The sequence below is a fragment of the Phycodurus eques genome, chromosome 1, assembly GCF_024500275.1.
Source record: "Phycodurus eques isolate BA_2022a chromosome 1, UOR_Pequ_1.1, whole genome shotgun sequence".
Taxonomy (NCBI): domain Eukaryota; kingdom Metazoa; phylum Chordata; class Actinopteri; order Syngnathiformes; family Syngnathidae; genus Phycodurus; species Phycodurus eques.
Genome location: NC_084525.1, coordinates 19,565,244 through 19,587,847, shown reverse-complemented (window position 1 = coordinate 19,587,847; position 22,604 = coordinate 19,565,244). Strand labels below are relative to the sequence as shown.

General features: G+C 42.6%; 2 protein-coding genes across 3 annotated transcripts in view; one reads left to right on the top strand and one right to left on the bottom strand.

The window, feature by feature from the left end:
• The window catches only part of LOC133405201 (forkhead box protein J3-like), a 106,645-nt gene extending 97,604 nt beyond the window's left edge, over positions 1-9,041 (bottom strand). Inside the window, exon 1 of the mRNA XM_061681969.1 lies at positions 8,821-9,041. The gene's annotated coding sequence lies outside the window, so the exon portion shown is untranslated. The remainder of the gene's footprint in view (positions 1-8,820) is intronic.
• A 5,081-nt stretch (positions 9,042-14,122) lies between these two features.
• rimkla (ribosomal modification protein rimK-like family member A) overlaps positions 14,123-22,604 on the top strand; it is a 40,349-nt gene continuing 31,867 nt past the window's right edge. For both annotated transcript variants that reach the window (XM_061681956.1, XM_061681946.1), the window contains exon 1: positions 14,123-14,856. In XM_061681956.1, coding sequence (XP_061537940.1) covers positions 14,694-14,856 — 163 coding nt within the window. In that variant the 5' untranslated portion in view covers positions 14,123-14,693. The remainder of the gene's footprint in view (positions 14,857-22,604) is intronic.

The following is a 22,604-nucleotide window of genomic DNA, read 5'->3' as shown; positions in this document are numbered from 1 at the left end:
TAGAAGTGTCACAATTATTCAAATATTCGACAACTATTTTGATAAGCAATTAATCGTTTAAAGCCATTGTTTAACTTAAAATTGTCGAAATCCTCTAATTTCAGCCTCTCAACAGTAAATATTCTCTGATTTCTGCAGTCCTTCATAAAACAGACTGATTATCTTTTGTGTTTAATCAAATAAGACATTTGCAAAGATCTTCTTTCACTTTTAAAAACAATGATCAACATGTTTCCAGCTGATGCTGATGCTGGTGTAGAAAACAGCATCAGACAACTCAACCAAGAGTGTAGGTGTATGCTAAAAGGATATTCTTACTAAATATTTTATCCAGTTGACAGATTTCTTACTAATAGGTGATACACACGTTCAGGAAAATGGTAGCAGTATGAAAATGTATATAAAAGAGATCATACAGTATAGCGGACAACATACATGCGATACGATATATGGGTCAGCGCTGTGGTAAAGGCAGCTACCCACATCAAACGCATCTATTTTGGGCTTTTAATTAGGAGATGTTACACACCAAGCAGAAGCTTCAAGATATCATAGAAAGACGCACAAAATTGTACTTATACTGTGGTAAAACGCATGAACTAATATCTAAAGATAACATTTTTCAATCTCATCCCTACATCAGCAAACAACTACCAAAGCACAATCTAAAACAAAGATCAGAGTTGTAAAATAAATAGATCAAATACATGTTTGCTCAGGATAGTCTCTTTATGGACAGTTTTTTTACTTAACTCAAACATGTATCCATTTCCTTAAAAGCAAAGTCACCTAAAATGAATTTATGAGTCATAATGAATAAGTAAAGAGACAAAGTAATATCTTAACAGCCGCGAAAATGCGAAGTTCATATTTAGCAAAGAAACGAGACACATATAGCGTATCCACGAATAGCCCTTAATTCAACTTTTAAAAAGTCATTACCACAGTGCATTTACTGACATTGATGATAATTACAACCTTTCTGATGATAAAACACAAATCAGTAAAACATTATGAGGGTTCCTTCTTTTCACGCAATTCCGGATAATGTTTTAATGAGGCATTTAGGGGGTCTAAGAGTGATCTACTGTGAAAGTCTACAATGGCAATCAGCAGAGACTACGGCAGCTGTTCAGCAATTAAAAAGCCAAATTACCCTCAATCAACACCATTTACGAGCGCAAGTAAATCTCAGAGCAAATAATGATGAGAGAGATCTGTTCAGACAGCTCTCATCTTGATAGGAATAGCGACGCATCCAAACCAGGAGTGCAGCACACTCTCAACGCTTCCACACACAAAAATACACATGCGCACATATACCTCACCGTGTCTGTGTTTTTTCTTTCCAGATATGAAAGTCTGACGCATTAGCGCAATCGCCATAATTCAACAAGATTAACAGCAATGACTCTTTACAGTGTTTGTCATTGTCTACAGTGAGGTTATAGACCCCTTTTTGTAACCACGTAGATTACGTCAACATATTTGTGGGTTGGGCAACATAACACAATCATGAACAGCATATAAATGTGAACCGAACGCACCACTGAAAAAAGCAAACTGTAAATCTCTGCTATTTGCAGGGATAGGAACCGAGCCCTGGTGCCGACAGCGGAAATTTTTTTGTAATTGACGCCCCCCAAAAATGTTTCTAATTGCCTATATTACCTCATTCACTGCCAGCCATTCTAAAATTCCCCATATTGCCAACCGTTTCAGAGCATTTTTGACTGATCTTTCAAGACCAACAGAATATTGTGTTGTGTGACAATACAAGTACAAAGCTAGGACTGCACGATTTTGGAAAAATATGACATTGTGATTTTTTTTTTTTTAATCCTGCGATATATATTTCGATGTGAAAAAAATACAGGATAACTTACTTGTGTCATGAAAACCAGCACATATTTTACTTTTTCCCTCTCTGCAGTGTTTGGACAGTTAGTTTATAATAGCTTAAGTAGAAAATAAACTGTGCTCAGTAGAGCATAAAAGTATACGGAGTCATTTGTATGGTGTCTACCTGTGTAAATGTAGTATTAAGCAGGTTATTCGAGTTCCAGTTAAAATCATTTCGTTCCATGCCAAGTTATACTGTAGTACGTATAGTTATTACCACATTGCTAAAAATATATATATATTTTAAGCAATGTTATTTTATACAACTGTTTTAATATAATATATCATTAGTATTTCTAAATTGGAGTTTTGTACATCTAAGTTTGTCACTTCACAAATGCCATCGCTCCCCACCTGCCCCCCACCTCCCCACTCACCCTGGCTGCATATCATTTCACCAACATTGCACGACCCTGCCATGTGACTATTGTGCACACTCTGGCAGCTGGGTTGCCAGAATAGTCCATCCATCCATCCATTTTCAACACCGCTTATCCTGATTAGGGTCACGGGACGCTGGAGCCTATCCCAGCTGACTTCGGGCGAAAGGCGGACTACACCCTGAACTGGTCGCCAGTCAGTCGCAGGGCACATATAGACACGGACAACCATTCGCACTCACATTCACGTCGTCACTGAGTGGGAACTGAACCCACGCTGCCTGCACCAAAGTCAGGCGAGTGTACCACTACACCGTCAGTGACTTGCCGGAATAGAATGTCTGTAAAAAATACAAGTCTAGCAGCTGGGTTTCCAGAATTTGTAAAAAAACATATTGTAAAAATGTAAACATCTTTCCAGAATACCCTGTATGTTTTAAAGTATGAAAATGTCAGTTTACAAAAATAACAGTTTTAAGTGGCAAATTAAACAGCCCTTTTCTGGTGCATTAATATGAACATGCTGCTAATTAAACTAATTATTTCAAATTAGCAAGAATTAATTATTTCAAATTAGCAAGAATTTATTCTGCTGATTTTGTTTCTTTAATTGCAGTAACCCATTACAATATTATACAAAGATAATGGCATTCCAACTAATTACAATACAGGAAATTATAAGTAAAACAATGATAGCATCAATGTTCCTAATGAGTAAAACTCAGCTGGAATTGTGCAAAGATATTGTTACTTGAGATTTCCTGAGTTTTCATTTTGCAGTCACTGTCCTGTTGGGCTTTACAAATTGTACAGCAGAATTGACCAGGAGGTCATTATATCACACACATCCTGAAGTCACAGTAGGGCTGCACAATTAATTTTGATCATGATCGCGATTAAGCTGCCACGATTAAATGAGCCTGGACGTCTGTGATTTTGTTTAGTTTTTTTACCTTTAAAATGCGAGGTCTGCGGCATGTGAAGCACTTTCTCAATTTAGTCAGCCAGCCACCAGGGGGCGAACGCTTCATTGAACTCCCTAAACAGCACTCTCTACAGCGGTAGCCTCTCAGTCACTCTCGGTGGAATTACGAGATTTAATCATGCCTAAAAAAGCAAGTATAGCAAAGATTGAGCTAGAGCCTCGGAAAGGGATCGACATCCATTTTCTGGACATGTTTTGATTCAAGGCAAGAGACGTTAAACAAGAAGCAGAGTGCAGCAGAGTTGTATGCCCTGAAAGGTAGGTAACACAACTACCGTATTTTCACGAACATAAGGCGCACTTCCATCCATCCATTTTCTGAGCCGCTTCTCCTCACCAGGGTCGCGCGCGTGCTGGAGCCTATCCCAGCTGTCATCGGGCAGGAGGCGGGGTACGCCCTGAACTGGTTGCCAGCCAATCGCAGGGCACATAGAAACAAACAACCATTTGCACTCACAGTCATGCCTACGGGCAATTTAGAGTCTCCAATTAATGCATGTTTTTGGGATGTGGGAGGAAACCGGAGTGCCCGGAGAAAACCCACGCAGGCCCGGGGAGAACATGCAAACTCCACACAGGCGGGGCCGGGGATTGAACCCGGGTCCTCAGAACTGTGAGGCTGACACTCTAACCAGTCGTCCACCGTGCCGCCATAAGGCGCACTTATAAGTCTTACATTTTCTCCAAAATGGACGGGGAGCCTTATAATGTGGCGCGCCTTATGTGTGCACCGAGTTCCAAAATCTGTAAATGTTGTTGTGTGACTTTGATGAGCGCTCCGCTTGACTGACTGGGAGCATTTCCTGCCGACACGCTGCTTTTATAGAGGAAAGGCGGACGTGACTGAGGACAGCATGCAACGAGACAATGACGAGAGGGAACCCGGCATGTTTGATGGAGAACTTGCCCAGCTGTTTATTTCGGATACAGAAGATGAGGACTTTGATGGATTTGTGGATGAGGAATGATAAAAAAAATAACGTGAGTACATTGTTAAATACGTCAATAAAGTACAACCGAACTCAGTTTTGCTCCGGCTGCCTTTTTAAAAACACGCATGCTAGTGTATGTTTTAGCGTGCATGCATGCTACCGTATGTTTTAAGCTAGCGTATGTTTTACCATGCCTGCGCCTTTTAATACGGTGTGCCTTAAGGTCGTGAAGATACGGTAATCTATTCAGCCATCTGAAAAAACGGCAGAGAAACGGCAAAACACTGAAAAAGGAACATGTGATCCCCACGTGCAATTATTTCTCCAAAGTGGCATTAAACACACCGTATGAACATCAGGCCAGCCTGCAGTCGAAAAGTTTAAGTTAAGCTAGCCGGCACAACAATTGTTCACACTAAACATTACAGTAACACGCCGACAACGCCGGTGCCAACTTCAAAATAAAAGCCTGTAATGGCATTGATGTACAATATCTACAATGTATTCATATATTAGGCTTTTATTTTTAAGTTGGCCCTCGAGGCACGTTGGCGGCGTGTTACCGTAATGCATCAATTAACAATCATTGTAGCAGTTACCTTGACTTCAACTGGAGGCTGGCCTGACCGTAGTGAAAAACGCTGGGAGTAAATAGAGAGGGAAATCACAACTTCTTTGCAGTTCGCGACCACAACTGGTCAGCTGAACAATGGAGCCATCCGTCCTTGACAACTCACTTCGACGGGGGATTTTCAAAAGAAAAGTTGGTGCTTTCAGCGTAATGTTATTGCCTTTTATACAAAAAACTGCATTTGCTTCCATTAAGTTGCAATTTGTGATTGCACTCTTTAATAGTATATTTATTAAAAAGTATATTAGTAAATTTGAATTTTTTTTAATTACTCATAATTTATTCTTATTTAAACACTCATTTTGTACTTAAGATTTTTTCCATATTCCATATTTTTTGTTGAAAAGTAATGCAATAGAAATAAAGATTTTTCCCTAACAAGAGGAATAATTATGATGAATAATCGTGATTACAATATTGATCAAAATCCATCCATCCATCCATTTTCTTTACCGCTTATCCTCACAAGGGTCACGGGCTACTGGAGCCTATCTCAGCTATCTTTGGGCGGGAGGCGGGGTACACCCTGAACCGGTCGCCAGCCAATCACAGGGCACATAGAAACAAACGACCATATGCACTCACATTCACACCTACGGGAAATTTAGAGTCTTTAATCAACCTACCATGCATGTTTTTGGGATGTGGGAGGAAACCGGAGTGCCCGGAGAAAACCCACCCAGGCACGGGGAGAACATGCAAAATCCACACAGACGGGGCCGGGATTTGAACCCCGGTCCCCAGAACTATGAGGCAGATGTGCTAACCAGTCGCTCACCGTGCCAGCATTGATCAAAATAACCATGCTTATTATTTTCGCCATATCGTGCAGCCCTAAATCATGGTTTTATGAAAAGTACAGTGTAACATAAATGAACTTTAAATGTGACAGTTAAATAAGGAACATAATTTACAAATTACTGGTAACATAAACACACACACGAATGAATAGAATTACAATCATTATAAATGTATGTGCCCTGCGATTGCCTGGCGACCAGTTTAGGGTGTATCCCGCCTCTCACCCAGAGTCAGCTGGGATAGCCTCCAGCACGCCCACGACCCTTGTGAGGATAAGCGTTTGAGAAAATTGATGGATGGATTAATGCAATAATTCAACTTTGCATGGCACAATGCATTCTGGGAACTGCGTGGCTTGCACAATGCATTCTGGGAACTGCGTGGCTTCACTGGATTTTTTTTATGGCCACTGGATATTTGTATTTTGTTTTAGTTTGTACAATTTTTTATTTATTTTATTGTGTGTTAAATACAAAACATGTATTTTATGAACAAATGGAAATCCATACAGACTGGTTAGGACATATACCTCACAGTTCTGGGGACCGGGGTTCAAATCCCGGCCCCGCCTGTATGGAGTTTGCATGTTTTCCCCGTGCCTGTGTGGGTTTTTTCCGGGTACTCTGGTTTCCTCCCACATCCCAAAAACATGCGTGGTAGGTTGATTGAAGACTTTAAATTGCCCGTAGGTGTGAATGTGCGTGTGAATGGTTGATTGATCGGAATTGGAATTGCCCTATAAAAATCCATACCAGTCAGGCCCTAGTTTATACGTATCCGTAAATTCTACAAGGAAATATGTTTCTTTTAACATATTTGTATTTTACATTTTACATTTGTGAATGTAAAAAGAAAGCAGACATTCTTCTTCTACCAGAAGAAAGTTTGTTTCTAGCTTTTTAACATTCTTTAGTAAACAGCAAAACATGAGTCAGTTTCACCAAAAACACCAGTTTCTCACCAAAAAGTCGAGAAAACAATTGTGACTTCGACGCGACTATTTTTTTGCTTTTGTACCAACTCAAAAAAAAAAAAAAAACAGACAAAGGGCTTGAGTGGCAAATAATTTATTTGCAGATCTACAACTAAGAAATGCATTGTGAACGACGCTGACTATGGCTCAAGTTGAACATCAGTGGCTTTTCTACATGGCATTCGTCAATCACTCCATGTACTTCTTGATCTTTTCTCACAATTGTGACGCACACTTTCTACTTTCTCTATTCGATTCTGAAGTGCCTGAACTGTTCCAACCTCCATTGTGTTGGCATTTTTGTCTCTCATGATCAACGTGACAAGCCGAGATTCACCACCTAATCTTTATCTTCTGCTTAAAAGTGGTGTTGATCTCAAATCTAAAGCAGTGCATCGCAACCATTTATAGGGATCTGTTAGTCATTGCAGTGGTTTACAAACCTGAATTTCACAGAAAAGCCAGGCAAAACCCTTTTACACACCTACCAATTGAATTCCACTTGATGAATACAAACGTCCACGGCAGTGAATGAGTTAATAATTTAAACTTTATATATAACTTTATACCAAAATAAATAAATAATTAAATATACCACAAATTATGATCAAAACACCTTCATATAATTGCTAACTCGTCAACATTAGATTACAGCATTACTCCTAAATATAAATGGCTTACAGAAAACACTATTTGATTGAAAAAACTACCTGACTTCCACTAACAACCCTGGCTAAACATAAATCTTCCCCAACATACAAGGATTTTAGTCTTTCAGTCGAAATGTATCACTTCAACAATACTTCACCAATTTCTACATTCCTGTTAGCCAGGGTACTCGGAAGTTATTACACATAATTAGAATAGTACTAAGTAGTCTTTACTACGTTACTGCACAAGTACTCAGGAGTTATAACAGATTATTAGGAGAGTATTAAGTAGTAGTTACTAAGTAAGTATTCAGGAGTTATTACACAGACGATTACTTAGTGGTTGTCACTACATTACCGTACAAGTACTCAGTAGTCATTTACACATTAGTAAGCAAGTACTAAGTAGTCATTATGTGTTATTATACAAATATGTAGCAGTTATTACACACTCCTGCACAGGTATTCGGTAGTCATTAACACATTATAGACAAACTGTAAGTGGTCATTACTACGGTACTGCACAAGTGCTCAGGAGCTGTTAGTTACACACTAGTGCACGAGTGATCATTACAATCATAAGTATTCAGTTTGGATTACTACACAGGTACTCATGCTATTGCACGAGTACTCACTGCTAACACATTAGCATGCTAGTGCACAACCACACAATAGTCACGACCACGCTGTATCACGGGTATATCATTAGACATCACATTACCACTTCATGAGTACTATGCAGTCGTTAACATGTTATTCCATGCCTTTTCCAACTGCATTTAACATGTTTCTGCACCAGTACAAGTCATTATTATGCTATTAAAAGTAGCCATAAGCACTCAGTAGTCATATTCCCCCAGAAATTTCCGTAACTATCAAGGCATTCCGAGTGCTACACCTGCCAAAAGATACAAAGGACCTCTCGCATTCTTGGCCAAGTGGGTGTATTCCTGACCACACTTAAAACACACTCACGAGGGTAAAATGAATAGCAACCACCTGCTGCCATTGCTTGAAACTAAGGACTTTTTTTCATTATTTATTAACAATGTTCAGCAGCAATGGTATGGTAAAAGTATTGCGTAAACCCGGATTTGCATATTCAAATGTACAGTGCGGAATCCTGTCGCGTGATAGAGACATATTCAGCTTTCTGTTGTAACTTTTCCTCTGATGCATTTCCAAAGGTCTAAATGTGCTTGATGTCATGAAGAAAAGGACCATTTACCTCTGAGCACACATCACTGTGCGGACTGTGTTCACATGCACATAGACAGTCGAAACTGTCAATGTGCGCTTCAATTCGCCACATGGACAATTGTTTTAAGAAGAGCTGCAGGGGCGTCAGCCACACAGTCGGAATACTGCAAGGTCACTACTGTAAGCTTTTAGAAGTTGACTTTATCAAGCATAGATTTGATTGAAAGAATGATACAATGATTTGCATGCACGCATGTATGCAGACATGTCATTTGCTAAAACCTCGCCATATTCGCGATACGCTGAACTCGAAAATGATCATGACTTGTCAGCTAACATTTCAAATTGGCACCGCCGACTACTCACCGCGATAAGTCTACCACGAACCGGGTTTTAATTTTTACACGCCGGTTCGGGAGCTCCAGACTGTGGTTGTACTGCACTTCCCAACGTGACTCGACGGCAAAAGCTCCCGGTTGGCGTCTGCTCGCTGTCACCGCCGGGGCTGCATGCTCGGTGCTCGGCAGGCGTGTCACTGGCCGCTGCTGCGGTCATTCGACTGTCATGCCGGACGGCTCGGCCCGCTGTCGGCGTCTGACTCGAGCCGGCTGATAAGACCCGAGAAGACCCGCTCTCCTGACTTTACTCCGCCACGAATTCACCGGAACTACTTGCAACACCAGCCGAAGCACGGACTGGATGAATTCGTACACCGCCATAGAAAAGATGATTGCACATCAAAGAAACTAGTCCCTGATATTCACACTAATGATTCACACCTCTTTGATGATGATGATGATCGTGTAGTTTGTGTATTAAGTTGGCATGCTATTTTTGTCTTTGATTCTTCTGTGCATCAGTCTTTCCTGTCTGTTTTTAATCTTATTTTATCTAACAATTAATATGCTATTTGTAATGATCTATCCATCAATCCATTAATTTTCTTTGGCGAATCCCAGTAGGTTGAGCTGGTCCCAATCCCTGCTAACTTTTGGGCAAGAGGTGGTATGCACACTGGATTAGTTGACAGCCAATCACAGGGCATGAAATGATCTATTTACAGCCATTTTATGTTGAGTACCTCCTGGACGAGTGATTCTCACAATAATGCAGTGGTTGTGCATGGAATTGCTGAGAACGTTTGTCACTGGAAGTGTAACATGGTGGAGAGGTGATTGTCTGACACAGGCTGCACACACACGGACAAAAAAAAAACACACACAAACAACAATCACAAAAATAATTAGAAATTGCCAAAAGTTTTAATAAATGCGAAGTCCTCTTTGTGAGCAAACTACTCCAGCTGTCTGGGTTTGCTTTGAAAGGTGTCTTCTCCAGACTGCATGTTGAAGAAACCCTTTCAAATAGTGTTCTTGTCAATAACCCTGAAAGTATGAAGGCTTTTTTTCACTTTGTCTCAGGCTCAAATCTTGTTTGCTTTCACTGCTGCATCTGTTTATCCTTGACTATTTCATAGCGTGGTGATGCAAAGTAATTCTGATGTTTATTCTACCTCAGGTAACCTGAAACTGTTCCGTATCATACAAAACACGTATAATAACTACGTTATATCTAAATTATTTTCTTCTTCCAGCTTTTTGCTCTTCTAGGTGGGTCTTTTGAATTAAGTTTTGGTGTTGGATTTTTGAATGGATACCTTTCCTGATTCCAACCCACCAACCCTCTCTATTTATGCAGGCTTGGGACTGTAGCACTGCATGAGTTTGGCGGCCTTACCCCCCTAAAATGGGTTTATGAAACCTGGTATTCCCAGGTGGTCTCTTGACCAATTACTAAACAAACCTGACTTCTTAGCTACTTGGACCAGAGGCGAGCGGGCATTCTCAGACTAGTATGGCTGTAAAGTATATTTACCTTCAGAAGTAATCAATGATACTATAGTTAACAGTATTGCCCTCTTCATGATTTTAGGGACATTTGTGTGTGTGTGTGTGTGTGTGTGTGTGTGTGTGTAGGTACGGAAAGTATTCAGACCCCCTTAAATTTTTCACTTTTTTTTATATTGCAGCCATTTTCTAAAATCATTTAAGTTATTTTTTTCCCACATTAATTTACACACAGCACCCTATATTGACAGAAACAATGGAATTGTTGACATTTTTGAAGATTTATTGAATCAGGCAGATGATCCCCACATCCAGGTGTGAAAAACTTGTTGCATCATTCCCAAAAAGACTCATGGCTGTATTAGCTCAAAAGGGTGCTTCTACTAAATACTGAGCAAAGGGTTGGAACACTTATGGCTGTGTGATAGTTGCGTTTTTCTTTTTTAATAAATCAGCAAAAATGTCAACAATTATGTTTTTCTGTCAATATGGGGTGCTGTGTGTACATTAATGAGGAAAAAAGTGAACTTAAATGATTTTAACAAATGGCTGCAATACAATAAAGAGTGAAAGAATTTAAGGGGGTCTGAAAACTTGAAAACTTATATATATATATATAGATAGATAGATAGATAGTTTAGTTCATTTAGTTATTGTGTCCACCTGTTCCCAGCAGCCTTCTACCTTGTGTCAACCAATCAGCTCCCTCCAGCTACTCGTGTCTTGTCCAGGTGTTCCTCGTTGCCTTGTCAATCTGTTTGTATTTTGTTCCCTGGTTTCTTTCACTTCTTGTCAGTTCATTGTCGTTGTCAGGTGTCTTTGTCTCTGTCTGTGCCACATCTTAGTCACCAGTCATGTTTTCTTTCCAGTTTTAGGTTTATTCAATCATTTCTTTGTTACTTTGGTTATCTGTTGTGGGACTTTGTTTAATTTGCTTTTTCCTGCACGCTACCAGTCTGCCTCCCAGCGCCTTCAGCCTGCCAACCATACCTACCCTCCTCCAGTAAGCCCTATTGTTGCGTCTTCTCTGTCCTTTTCACCCGTGTCCCCCACTTTTCCTAGTTATTCACCATGCCCTACCATTTTACCTCCACATTTTTGTTGGATTCAACCCCCGACTGTGAAGATGGCCGTGATTTAATTAACCTCCTGTCTGATTACGACTCTGACACGGATTTTGATTTTACAGGTTCCTTCCCTAGTTTTTCCCGCCCCAGTCAGTTTTTGTCATGTCTCCCCTTGTCCAACTCCTGTGAGTTCAAGCCTGAGTCCTTTCCCTCTGACCTTTACTTGGGCACCCGTTTGGCCATTTATCCGGGACCACTGCATGGTGGCCAACTGAGGTGCCCAAGTAAAGGTCATATTTCGTCGTCCTGGTTTTACCCCCGTGTTCCCAAGTCACTCAATTTTTCACCAGCTCCCATACCTTGTTCCACACCGCCAATTAAGTTTCGTCCATCCAAACCTACCCCCAAGCCACCTCGTTCCGTACCGCCTGTTTTTCCTAGTTCACCTTCCAGAGTTCCTGTGCACTCTGACCCTCTCGTTTCCTCTGCTCCCAAACCTCAATGGCGGCAGGCTGAGGAAGCAACTGCAGATCCCGTTCCTGCTACCCGGCAGTTGCGCAAGGCTCCCGTTCTTGCTCCCTGGCAGCTGCGCAAGGCTCCCGTTCCTTCTCCCCGGCTGCTGCGCCAGGCTCCCGCTCCCCTTCCCAGCGCTCGTCCAGCGGCCGCCACACCAGGCTCCTGTTCCCCGTCCCTGTTGTCTGGCCCCTTCATTGCTGTTGGGTTTGGCATCATAGCCGTCCGCCTGAATGGCCCTGTGAAGACCCTGGTGCTTGGCGTCCTGGATTACTTCCTGAACTGCCCAGCTAAGCACCTCACCTCGGGTGGCCTGGACAGCCTCCAGACTGACCCTCCTCCAGGTCCCCTTCCGCCCACCCTGTGTTGGTGACTTTTTTTTTTTTTAAACTTTTGGGGAACGTCTGGGTTCCGTTCCTTTTTGTGGGTACTGTCATGGTCTAAGTTTTGGTTTGTTTGGTTTTGTTTCATGTTTTCTTGTGTTCAATGTTTTTCACGTCTTCTGTGCTCATTTAGTTATTATCCACCTGTTCTCATCAACTTACCTTGTTAACCAATCAGCTCCCTCCAGCCACTCATCTTGTTCAGGTGTTCCTCGTTGCCGCGTCAATCTGTTTTTATTTTGGTTGTTGTCGGTTCATTGTTGTCAGGTGTCTTTGTTTCCGTCTGTGCCATATCTTGGTCACCAGTCATGTTTTGTTTTAGGTTTATTAAAGTGTTACTTTGGTTATCTGTTGTGGGACTTTTAATTTGCTTTTTCACTGTTCCTTGTTTGCCTTTTTTTGGAAACTAAATATATTTTTTTGACTCTTGGACGCCTGCCTTGCCTCCCTGCTTCCCTGCACTTGGGTCCTCCATGTTTTTGCCTTCCTTTCCTTCAAAAACCCCATGTGACATTATTAATCACATAATTCAAGGTAATGTGAGCAAATCTGTTATTTTAGAAGTGTTTGATTCATACTGGTAGCCCTTTTTAATGAGTACCCAAGAGGTAGCTCTGTTTCAAAAGGTTTTATAAGCATGCATATAAGTATACCTACTTATATGCATGCTTACAAACCTTTTATTATAAAACTTCTGTATGAGTATTATACTGTATTGCTATATTTTCACTCTGTCACATTATTAACAGGACTAAAAAGGGTATAAACAAGGGTGGACTTGCTCACTACCATGTTATTCGCTGCTCAATTGTATGTATTGTTGTGAAACTTAATTTTATTCACCTACTGTTATTACTGCTGCTTTTCACCTAATATTCCAGATCGCATTGGATCAGATGTATTGCTGTACAAAGTTTTCATCCTTCAAATTCTGTTAGCACAAAAACAGGCGTTTCACATTTAAGCCATAGCCGAGCCACTGCTGTGAATCGTTAAATGACCGCCAGAGGTCGCTGTAGTCTTAAACAAAACTCACGGCTGGAAGACAAAGGAGGCGTTTTGAAAGGCGCCGTTTGGATTTACTTAAAAGGATAACGTATGATTTGCAGTAGAGCATTTTTGTTGTTGCTGCGTTCGTATTATGCATACCACTTATTATATTGCCTCAATGGAACCGTAACACGTTTTATTGAGACAATAGACGAAAGCATAAGCTCGAGACTTGGCCGTTTTTAAATGACACAGCAAAAGATGAAGGAGGAGATGTTGCTCTAGCAGATTGCTTGTGTTAGGAAGTCATGTGGTGTGTGTGCGCCGTAGCCCTTCCCCTGCCTGTCGACCAGCGTGAGCCCTCTTTGGCCGCTTTGACCTTTACGGCTCGACGTGGCTGTTGGGCTGGTCGATGACAAAATCATGAAAAGAATACTTGAGCACAAAACGTCCTTGTGCCTTCAGCTCTACGTGACTCCGCTTGCATGCAGGCGCTTGTGTAATATTGTTTAATACTTGGAATGAACATATAAGACGACGACTTGGCAAAACGCGCATTACATTGATTCTGTAGTTGCGGTTTGTTTTCCAGCCTCTGGCGGAGGAGGTGTCGTCGACTCTTCGGTCACATCCTCTCACGACGGCAATGTCTGGTCTGAACCGGTTCTGGAGGAGGAGCGCGAGTGGGAGCCTTCACGCAATGATTGACGCCTACGTTGCGCGCCCTCCACAAGGCTCGGCCTCCTTGTGACGTTTACGCATCTCATTGGTGCAAATAGCCTGACCCCGCCCACGCTCCGCGCGTACAGTGAACTAAGGACGCTGGGTGCGGCTTGTCATTGGTTGACAAGCCTCCCCATCAGATTTATTTTAGGACCAGCCCCGACTGTGCACGCGGAGGAGCGGAGTTGTGTACATCTCGCCCACGGGCGGCTTGTCTCCAGTCAAGCGGCCTGCTCTTTTCAGCACCAACACCGTGTGGATAGCAGCTCACCGAACACCGAGGAGGCCAGCAGCCCGGGAGGGGTATCCGACGAATGTGCGAGTCGTTCTCAGGGAAAGTTCATCTCTCGGCTTACTCTCCGGAGGGAGACACCGTGTGGCTAGTTTATTCTCGCCACAAGGCCGTTGCTTGCTTGAAAGGACAATCTTATTTGCAGTCTCGGCGTTGCTAAATGGCTACAAATGAAGGGAAACAAAGGTGATAAAGAGTCTAAGTCCTAGCAGCTTGGTCGTGATTATAGTCGCGTCAGGTCTCCATTGTGTGAGCATCCCGCTGCTATTTTCCACTGCTGCCCAAACCCCGGAGTCCCCCGCCCCCCCTCCATCCCTTCTTCGCTTCCCCACCCGCGCAGCAACAACAGCAGCAGCTACAACTCTTTCGGACTCACTTTATTTGGGGCGGGGGAGGGGGGGGGGGGCACCACGAGCCTTCCGAAATGTGCTCCCGTCTTTGGTTCGTGACCGACCGACGTATCAGCCAAGAGTATCCCCAAGTTCAGATCCTGCGGGCATTGAAGGAGCGCTGCGCCGAGGAGGATGTGGAATTCCGCTCTCTTCTCATGGATCAAATCGTGCTGACCATCAGCGAGGGACAATTAGGTAAATGCAGCCAAAACACACACTCAGCCGACGGTGCGAGCTGTGCCCGTTCTTACGGTACTAACGGTAATGTTCCGCTGCGTTTGTTTCCAACGGTTACTTTAGGCGCTGGTCCATGCTAACAGCTAACAGTTGTTGTCCTGGGGGGTGGGGGTGATGATCCCTGTTCCCCTGCTCGCAAGGAGGCGGTAGGAAAGCAATAGTGTGACCGCCTAACCTACTTTTCCCATGCAGCGTCTCTCCATCGAGAGGTGCTGCCTGCCGCTAATAAGATTTCTACTGGCCTGGCCGCTACGACTCGGAACCGAGATCTTTATTCATCAAATCAGACTGAAGTTTGACTTTGCTGTGCGTCGCGCTGTTGAAATTCGAAGTGCTTTACGGTATTGATTGTGCTGTTGAAATCCGGGCGGAGGAGAAGGGCCGGAAAGAAGATTGTTTTCCCTCCACCACGACAGCTGATGGAAACATCCATCCAGTCATCCATTTTCTTGACCAGGGGTTTTCAATGTAGGTCCGCAAGCTGTGATTTGCAATACATTTTTTTATAAAATTACATGTGGTTTCTATATAAAATTGATTTAAAAAAGTGAACGCATACAGAAAGGCACCAGCGTGCCATTTAAACAAACAATAAAACCATTATCTTGAGTACCCGGAGAAAACTCACACAAATATAGGTAGAATAGACAAACTTCACACAGAGGAAGACCAAAGCTGAGATCCAAACCCCAAACCTCAGAACTGTGAGGCAGACGTGCTAACCACTCCTCACCATGCTGCCCCTGACAGAAGCGTGCACTTTTCCAATGAGAATTCAATGGGGCTGGTCGATTATGGAAAAAAAATCAAATCACCATTATTTTGATATTGAATTCACATGTAATAAACACAATTACAAAGCTTAGTATGTATTAAACTACCAAAAACTGAACTTTAAATATGACTTATAACAACAACCAGAAAATAAATCTGTAAAAAGTAAAATAATATATTAAAATAATATAAAAATGTATTTAAAAAGTACATTAAAATAAGGCGTTTTAATCATATATTATTTCTCCTAAAACGCAACATGGTTTAATTTAAATGGACTTTCCTGGACAACTGAATCAAATAACTGACACAGACAGGAGTATTGTCCATTAACTCTGGAAAAAAAATTCCATTTGAATACAAAAGAGAAGAAAAACTAATAGAAAATAGCCCTGGCCAAAATTAAACAGACCTAAAGTTAAAGTGCAATTTTAAGACAGTTTTTTTCAGAATAATATTGCCTTTAAATCGTTTCTGCATGGCAGTTGAAAAGTTGGATCACATGTCAAGAGGGTTGAAAGTGGTATGAAAACTACTTTTTGCACAATTTGCAAAAAAACATGCTTTGTTTTTTTTGTTTTTTTTTAAATGAAATTGACCTCTCCTCAGTCCTTTAAACGCTGTTTCATCCAATTCCTCCATTTTGGTAGCCAAGGTCTGAGATATTTGTCGGTGTCATCAATGTACCAGGAAATCATGCACTGACAAAGGGTCCGCATTGGTTGGAAAACGAAATGCGATTAAAAAGTGTTAATTTTCCTAACTAATTAGTTTGTTTGTAATTAATTAATTGTCATGTGTTAAAGTCTCATCCCCCTCAAAACATACATACATACATATATATGGAGGTGGGGTCATTTCGCGGACGTAGAAGACATTTTTCACCTGTTGTCCTGCCCGTATCCCTCTTTTCACATCTCAATCATGCTTTTCGTGTCACGTTTCCGGATCTCAGCTGTATGTCACTGGCGGTCGATGTCCATAGGGAGATTCAGGAAGACGTGGCAGCCGGCTGGGAGAACCTCTCCACGTCATCACGGGTGGTAAATGAACAGCAGCTCAAGAGTTATAATCAAGTGGATACAAGTACTCGCAAACCACTTCGCTGGGTCACTAGCAAGTTAACTTACACACTTTAAAAGAAATGTGATCAACAAAAGCAATAAAATTAGAATCAGTAAGGATGAGAGGAGTGCTAGGTAATGACCACCCACAGTGCTGCTGGCAGCCAACGACTCCTTGAAATGTTGTTCATTTGCCACAATTTGTATTGTTTTAGTTTACACAGTAATTATTGTATGACTATTTAATGCTAAAGAAACGCAAAATAATATTTTTAGCAGGCTTTACACAATCAAGATTTTTGGGGCTGATCACCCCCCCCCCCCCCAAATAAAAAAAAATAACCGATCACCGATCCAATCACAAGATGGAGGAATGTGTCTATTTAAATGACCTGTTCATTTACTGTATATACTTGTGTACTTAATTGCTCAGAAAATTATATTTGCAATAAATAATATATATATTATATATATATATATATATGTATATATATATATATATATATATATATATATATATATATATATATATATAATATATATATATATATGTGTGTGTGTATATATATACATATATATGTGTGTGTATATATATATATATATATATATATATTTATATATACGTATATATATACATACGTGTGTATATATACACACCACAATATGGGGTGCTCTGTGTACATTAAGGTGGAAAAAAGTGAACTTAAATATTTTAGAAAATGGGTGCAACATAAAAAAGAGTGAAGCATTTAAGGGGGTCTAAATACTTTCTGTACCCACTGTATGCTATATATATATATATATATATATATATATATATATATATATATATATATATATATATTAGTTTTGTTTTTTTAAACATTTTTTTTGTGGATTTCAGTTCTAAAAACAGGATTATACAGAAGAAGAAAAAAATACAATGCACTGCAATTAGAGTGAGTAGGCGATCTTGAACAGATGGGTTTTGAGTTTCCATTTGAAAGTAGTAAAACAGACTGCGTTGTCAAGGTCTAGTGGCAAAGAGTTCCAGATAATTGAATATCAATAAATATCATTCATACTGTCAACATTATTTTTCTCACAAAAATAATCATTTTAATTGATAACAATTTATAATATGTGAGTTTTTTTTAGGCTAACTGAGGATAGGTTTAAAAAAAATATCCAATGAATGCCAAACCACAAATATGCAAGGGTTTGCTTGGCTTATGAAACCACATTTCAGAGCCCTGACTTGTACTCTATCATGTGATGGTGACAGTAGGCTCCCACTCAACAGATGCGTATGGAATTCATCGGCACTATGCAAACTGGACTAGTGTCAATGGATGAGAGACGTGAGTGTGTCTCAATTAACACATTAACGATGTCTGCTACTATCGGTACAGCCTGACACTTTGGAGATGTTTAACAGAACACATCGTAGTCTAATGGGATGCTCTAATAGGTTTATAAAAATGTGTGCTTGCGGTTTTAGCCACTGTCTGGCTAGCTGCTGCTATATGACAATGCTGTACTTAACGATGGTTAACAAAGGCAGTGTTTTTTTTCACTTGTATGGCAGTTAATATTTAAAAATGAGGGTCTGTAATGTGTTTTGTTTTTATGTATGAACAACAAAGTGGCCACCTTATCATTACACGTCAGACAGACAGACAATTAGAACATTTCCTGTTCAGTAAAGTAATAAAAACCTATGAGGGAGCAGTTGAACCCTGAACCAGATTTTTTTTCCATTTCAGTGGTTTTACTCTGGGAAAATTGGTTTTGAATGCTGAACAAATCAGAGGTTGACCACCATCTTAAAACGATTTGTGTTCCACCTTTTAACGTTTTACTGTATAACCGCTGACAATAGGACATTTCTGGGTATGATTTGAAAGCATTTGGATAAATCCAACCAATAAATGATTTATCGTAAATGTTTAATTTTGGTGAACTGAGTCTAATTGATTCAACCAGGTAAAAATAGGATGGATAAGTGAGCTATTGCATGATTAACTGTGCCTTTTTTGAGGCGGGGTACATTGTAGTTGTCTGAAAACCATCCATCCATCCATTTTCCGAGCCGCTTCTCCTCACTCGGGTCGCGGGCATGCTGGAGCCTATCCCAGCTAACATCGGGCAGGAGGCGGGCTACACCCTGAACTGGTTGCCAGCCAATCGCAGGGCACATACGAACAAACTACCATACACACTCACATTCACACCTACGGGCAATTTAAAGTCGTCAATTAATTCATGTTTTTGGGATGTGGGAGGAAACCGGAGAGCCTGGAGAAAAGGCACGGGGAGAACATGCAAACGCCACACAGGCGGGGCCGGGGATTGAACACCGGTCCTCAGAACTGTGAGGCATACGCTCTAACCAGTCGCCCACCGTGCCGTCTGTTTGAAAACCATTCCTTTTTACTTTACTTGACATGATCAATGATGGGTGTCTTTCCAATAATTATAGGGAATATCCTTGGAAGAATACTGCCGCCTGTCATGAAAGATAAGTAGAACACAAACAGACATACGACAAACAACATAACATCTTTTGGTAAAGCTAAATTGTGGTACAGTTTAGCTTGGTTAATGCTTTTCAGAGCCAAGCACTGTATAGACCTGGATGCACACAACTGGAGCACGACAGTTACCTGTAATCCATCCAGGCGCACATAGCAAATGTCTCCTGAGCTATGATGCCACGGATTAACAGCCCGTGGGTGGATTAGGGGCGGCACGGTGGCCGACTGGTTAGAGTGTCAGCCTCACAGTTCTGAGGACCCGGGTTCAATCCCTTGCCCCGCCTGTGTGGAGTTTGCATGTTCTCTCCGTGCCTGCGTGGGTTTTCTCCGGGCACTCCGGTTTCCTCCAACATCCCAAAAACATGCATAAATTGGAGACTCTAAATTGCCCGTAGGTGTGACTGTGAGTGCGAATGGTTGTCTGTTTGTATGTGCCCTGCGATTGGCTGGCAACCAGTTCAGGGTGTATGTACCCCGCCTCCTGCCCGATGACAGCTGGGATAGGCTCCAGCACGCCCGCGACCCTAGTGAGGAGAAATGGCTCAGAAAATGGATGGATGGAGGGTGGATTAGGTGTGCTTGGGGGAATCTTAATTTATCACTCAGGTCTTCAGGTTCGCATTGCATTCACACAGCTTTGCATCTAGGTAATATATACCCTCACACCTGGATATACAGTACATCCGAAAAGTAGTCACATCGTTTCACTTTTTCCACATTTTCTTATGTTACAGCCTCATCCCAAAAATGAATAAATAAATTTGGTTCCCTCACATTTCTACACATAACACTCCATAATGACAATGTGAAATATTTTTGGGGGAAATTTTGAGAAATTTATTTAAAATAAAAAACTCAGACATCACATGTACATAGGTATTCACAGCCTTTGCTATATACTTTGTTGATGCACCTTTGGCAGTCATTCCAGCCTCAAGTCATTTTGAATGTGCCCCTCCGGGTCGGCGCCTGGACATTGGGGTTCACCGCGGTGGACGAGATGGTAGCCTCCCCCTACTACTGGGGGGACGGCTCCTGATTGCGTATGCACCCAACAGCAGTTCAGAGTACACACCCTTTTTGGAGTCCTTGGAGGGGGTGCTGGAGAGCGCTCCATCATTCTGCCGTCAAACTGAAGGAGTAGTCCTATCAGGCCGTTTTGGCCTGTGGGACTCCTGAGGCAGCTGATGGGTACTGGCTGGCCAACCGGAATGTATCTTTGGTGGTTGCTGAAGCAAAAACTCGGGCATGGGAGGAGTTCGGTGAGGCCGTGGAGAAAAACCTCCGGACGGCTTCGAGAAAATTCTGGTCCACCATCCGCCGTCCCAGGAGGGGGAAGCAGTGCACCATCAACACTCTGTATGGTGGGGATGGGGCGCGGCTGACCTCGACTCGAGACGTTGTGAGTAGGTGGGGAGAATACTTCGAAGACCTCCTTAATTCCACTTACGCGCCTTCATATGAGGAAGCTGAATCTGGGATCTCTGAGGCGGGCTCTCCTATCACTGGGGTTGAGGTCACCGAAGTGGTTAAAAAGCTCCTCGGTGGCAAGGTTCCTAAAGGCTCTGGATATTGTGGGGCTCTCATTGTTGACACACCTCTGCAACATCGCGCCCCTTTTTAAGAAGGCGGACCGGACGGTGTGTTCCCACGACAGGGGGATCACACTCCTCAGGCTCCTTTGTAAGGTCTATTCAGGGGTGCTGGAGAGGAGGGTCGGTTGGGAAGTCGAATCTCAGATTCAGGAGGAGCAGTGTGGTTTTCGTCCTGACCGTGGAACAGTGGACCAGCTCTACACCCTCAGTAGGGTCCTTGAGGGTCCATGGGAGTTCGTCCAACCAGTCAAGATGTGTTTTGTGGACTTGGAAAAGGTGTTCGACCGTGTTCCTCGGGTAGTCCTGTTGGGGGTGCTTCGGGAATATGGGGTACCGAACCCACTGATACGGGCTGTTCGGTCCCTGTACGACCGGTGTCAGAGTTTGGTTCGCATTGCCGGCAGTAAGTCATATTCGTTTCCAGTGAGGGTTGGACTCCGCCAAGGCTGCCCTTTGTCACCGATTCTGTTCATAACTTTAATGGACAGAATCTCGAGCCGCAGTTGAGGCGTAGAGGGGGCCCGGATTGGTGGCCTCAGTATAGCATCTCTGCTTTTTGCAGACAATGTGGTTCTGTTGGCTTCATCAAGCCGTGTTCTCCAACTCTCACTGGAGCAGTTCGCAGCCGAGTGTGAAGCGGTTGGGATGAGAATCAGCACCTCCAAATCTGAGACCATGGTTCTCAGTCGGAAAAGGGTGGCGTGCCCTCTCCAGGTCTGAGATGAGATCCTGCCCCAAGTGGAGGAGTTCAAGTACCTTGGGGTCTTGTTCACAAGTGAGGGAAGAATGGAACGGGAGATCAGCAGGCGGATCAGTGCAGCGTCTGCAGTGATGCGGACTTTGTATCGGTCCGTTGTGGTGAAGAAGGAGCGAAGCCTAAAGGCGAAGTTCTCAATTTACTGATGTCACGAGCTCTGGGTCATCCGGGAGGGGCTCAGAGTAGAGCCGCTTCTCCGCATTGAGAGGAGCCAGATGAGGTGGCTCAGGCATCTAATTAATGTGCCTCCTGGACGCCTCCCTGGTGAGGTGTTCCGGGCATGTCCCACCGGGAGGAGACCCCGGGGATGACCCAGGACACGCTGTAGAGACTATGTCTTCCAGCTGAGTGAGAATGCCTCGGGATCCCCCCAGAAGAGCTGGTTGAAGTGGCTGGGGAGAGGGAAGTCTGGACTTTACTGCTAAAGCTACTGCTTCCGCGACCCGACCTTGGATAAGTCGAAGAAAATGGATGGATGGATGGATGTGTCTGAAAGTCCTTCAGGTGGCTTTTGGCAAACTCCAGGCGGGCTGCCATGTGCCTTTTACTCAGGAGTGGCTTCCGTCTGGCCACTCTACCATACAGGCCTTATTGGTGGCGTGTTGCAGAGATGGCTGTTCTTCTGGAAGCTTCTCCTCTCTCCACAGAGGACCGCTGGAGCTCTGACAGAGTGACCATCGGGTTCTTGGTCAGCTCCCTGACTGAGGCCTTTCTGCCCTGATTGCTGAGTTAAGTGGGGCGGGCAGCTCTATGAAGAGTCCTGGTGGTTCAGAACTTCTTCCATTTACGGATGATGGAGCCCACTGTGCTCATTGGAACCTCAAAGCAGCAGAATTTTTTCTGTACCTTTCCCCATATTAATACCTAAATATTTAATATTTCCTATAGGAATAGGGTAATCTGGGATTTGATCTGCAGGAGTCCATGAGTTTGCTGTTATTAGGAGTATTGTTGATTTTGTCCAGTTGATAGAGTAGTCTGATATTTGTGAAACTGTTTT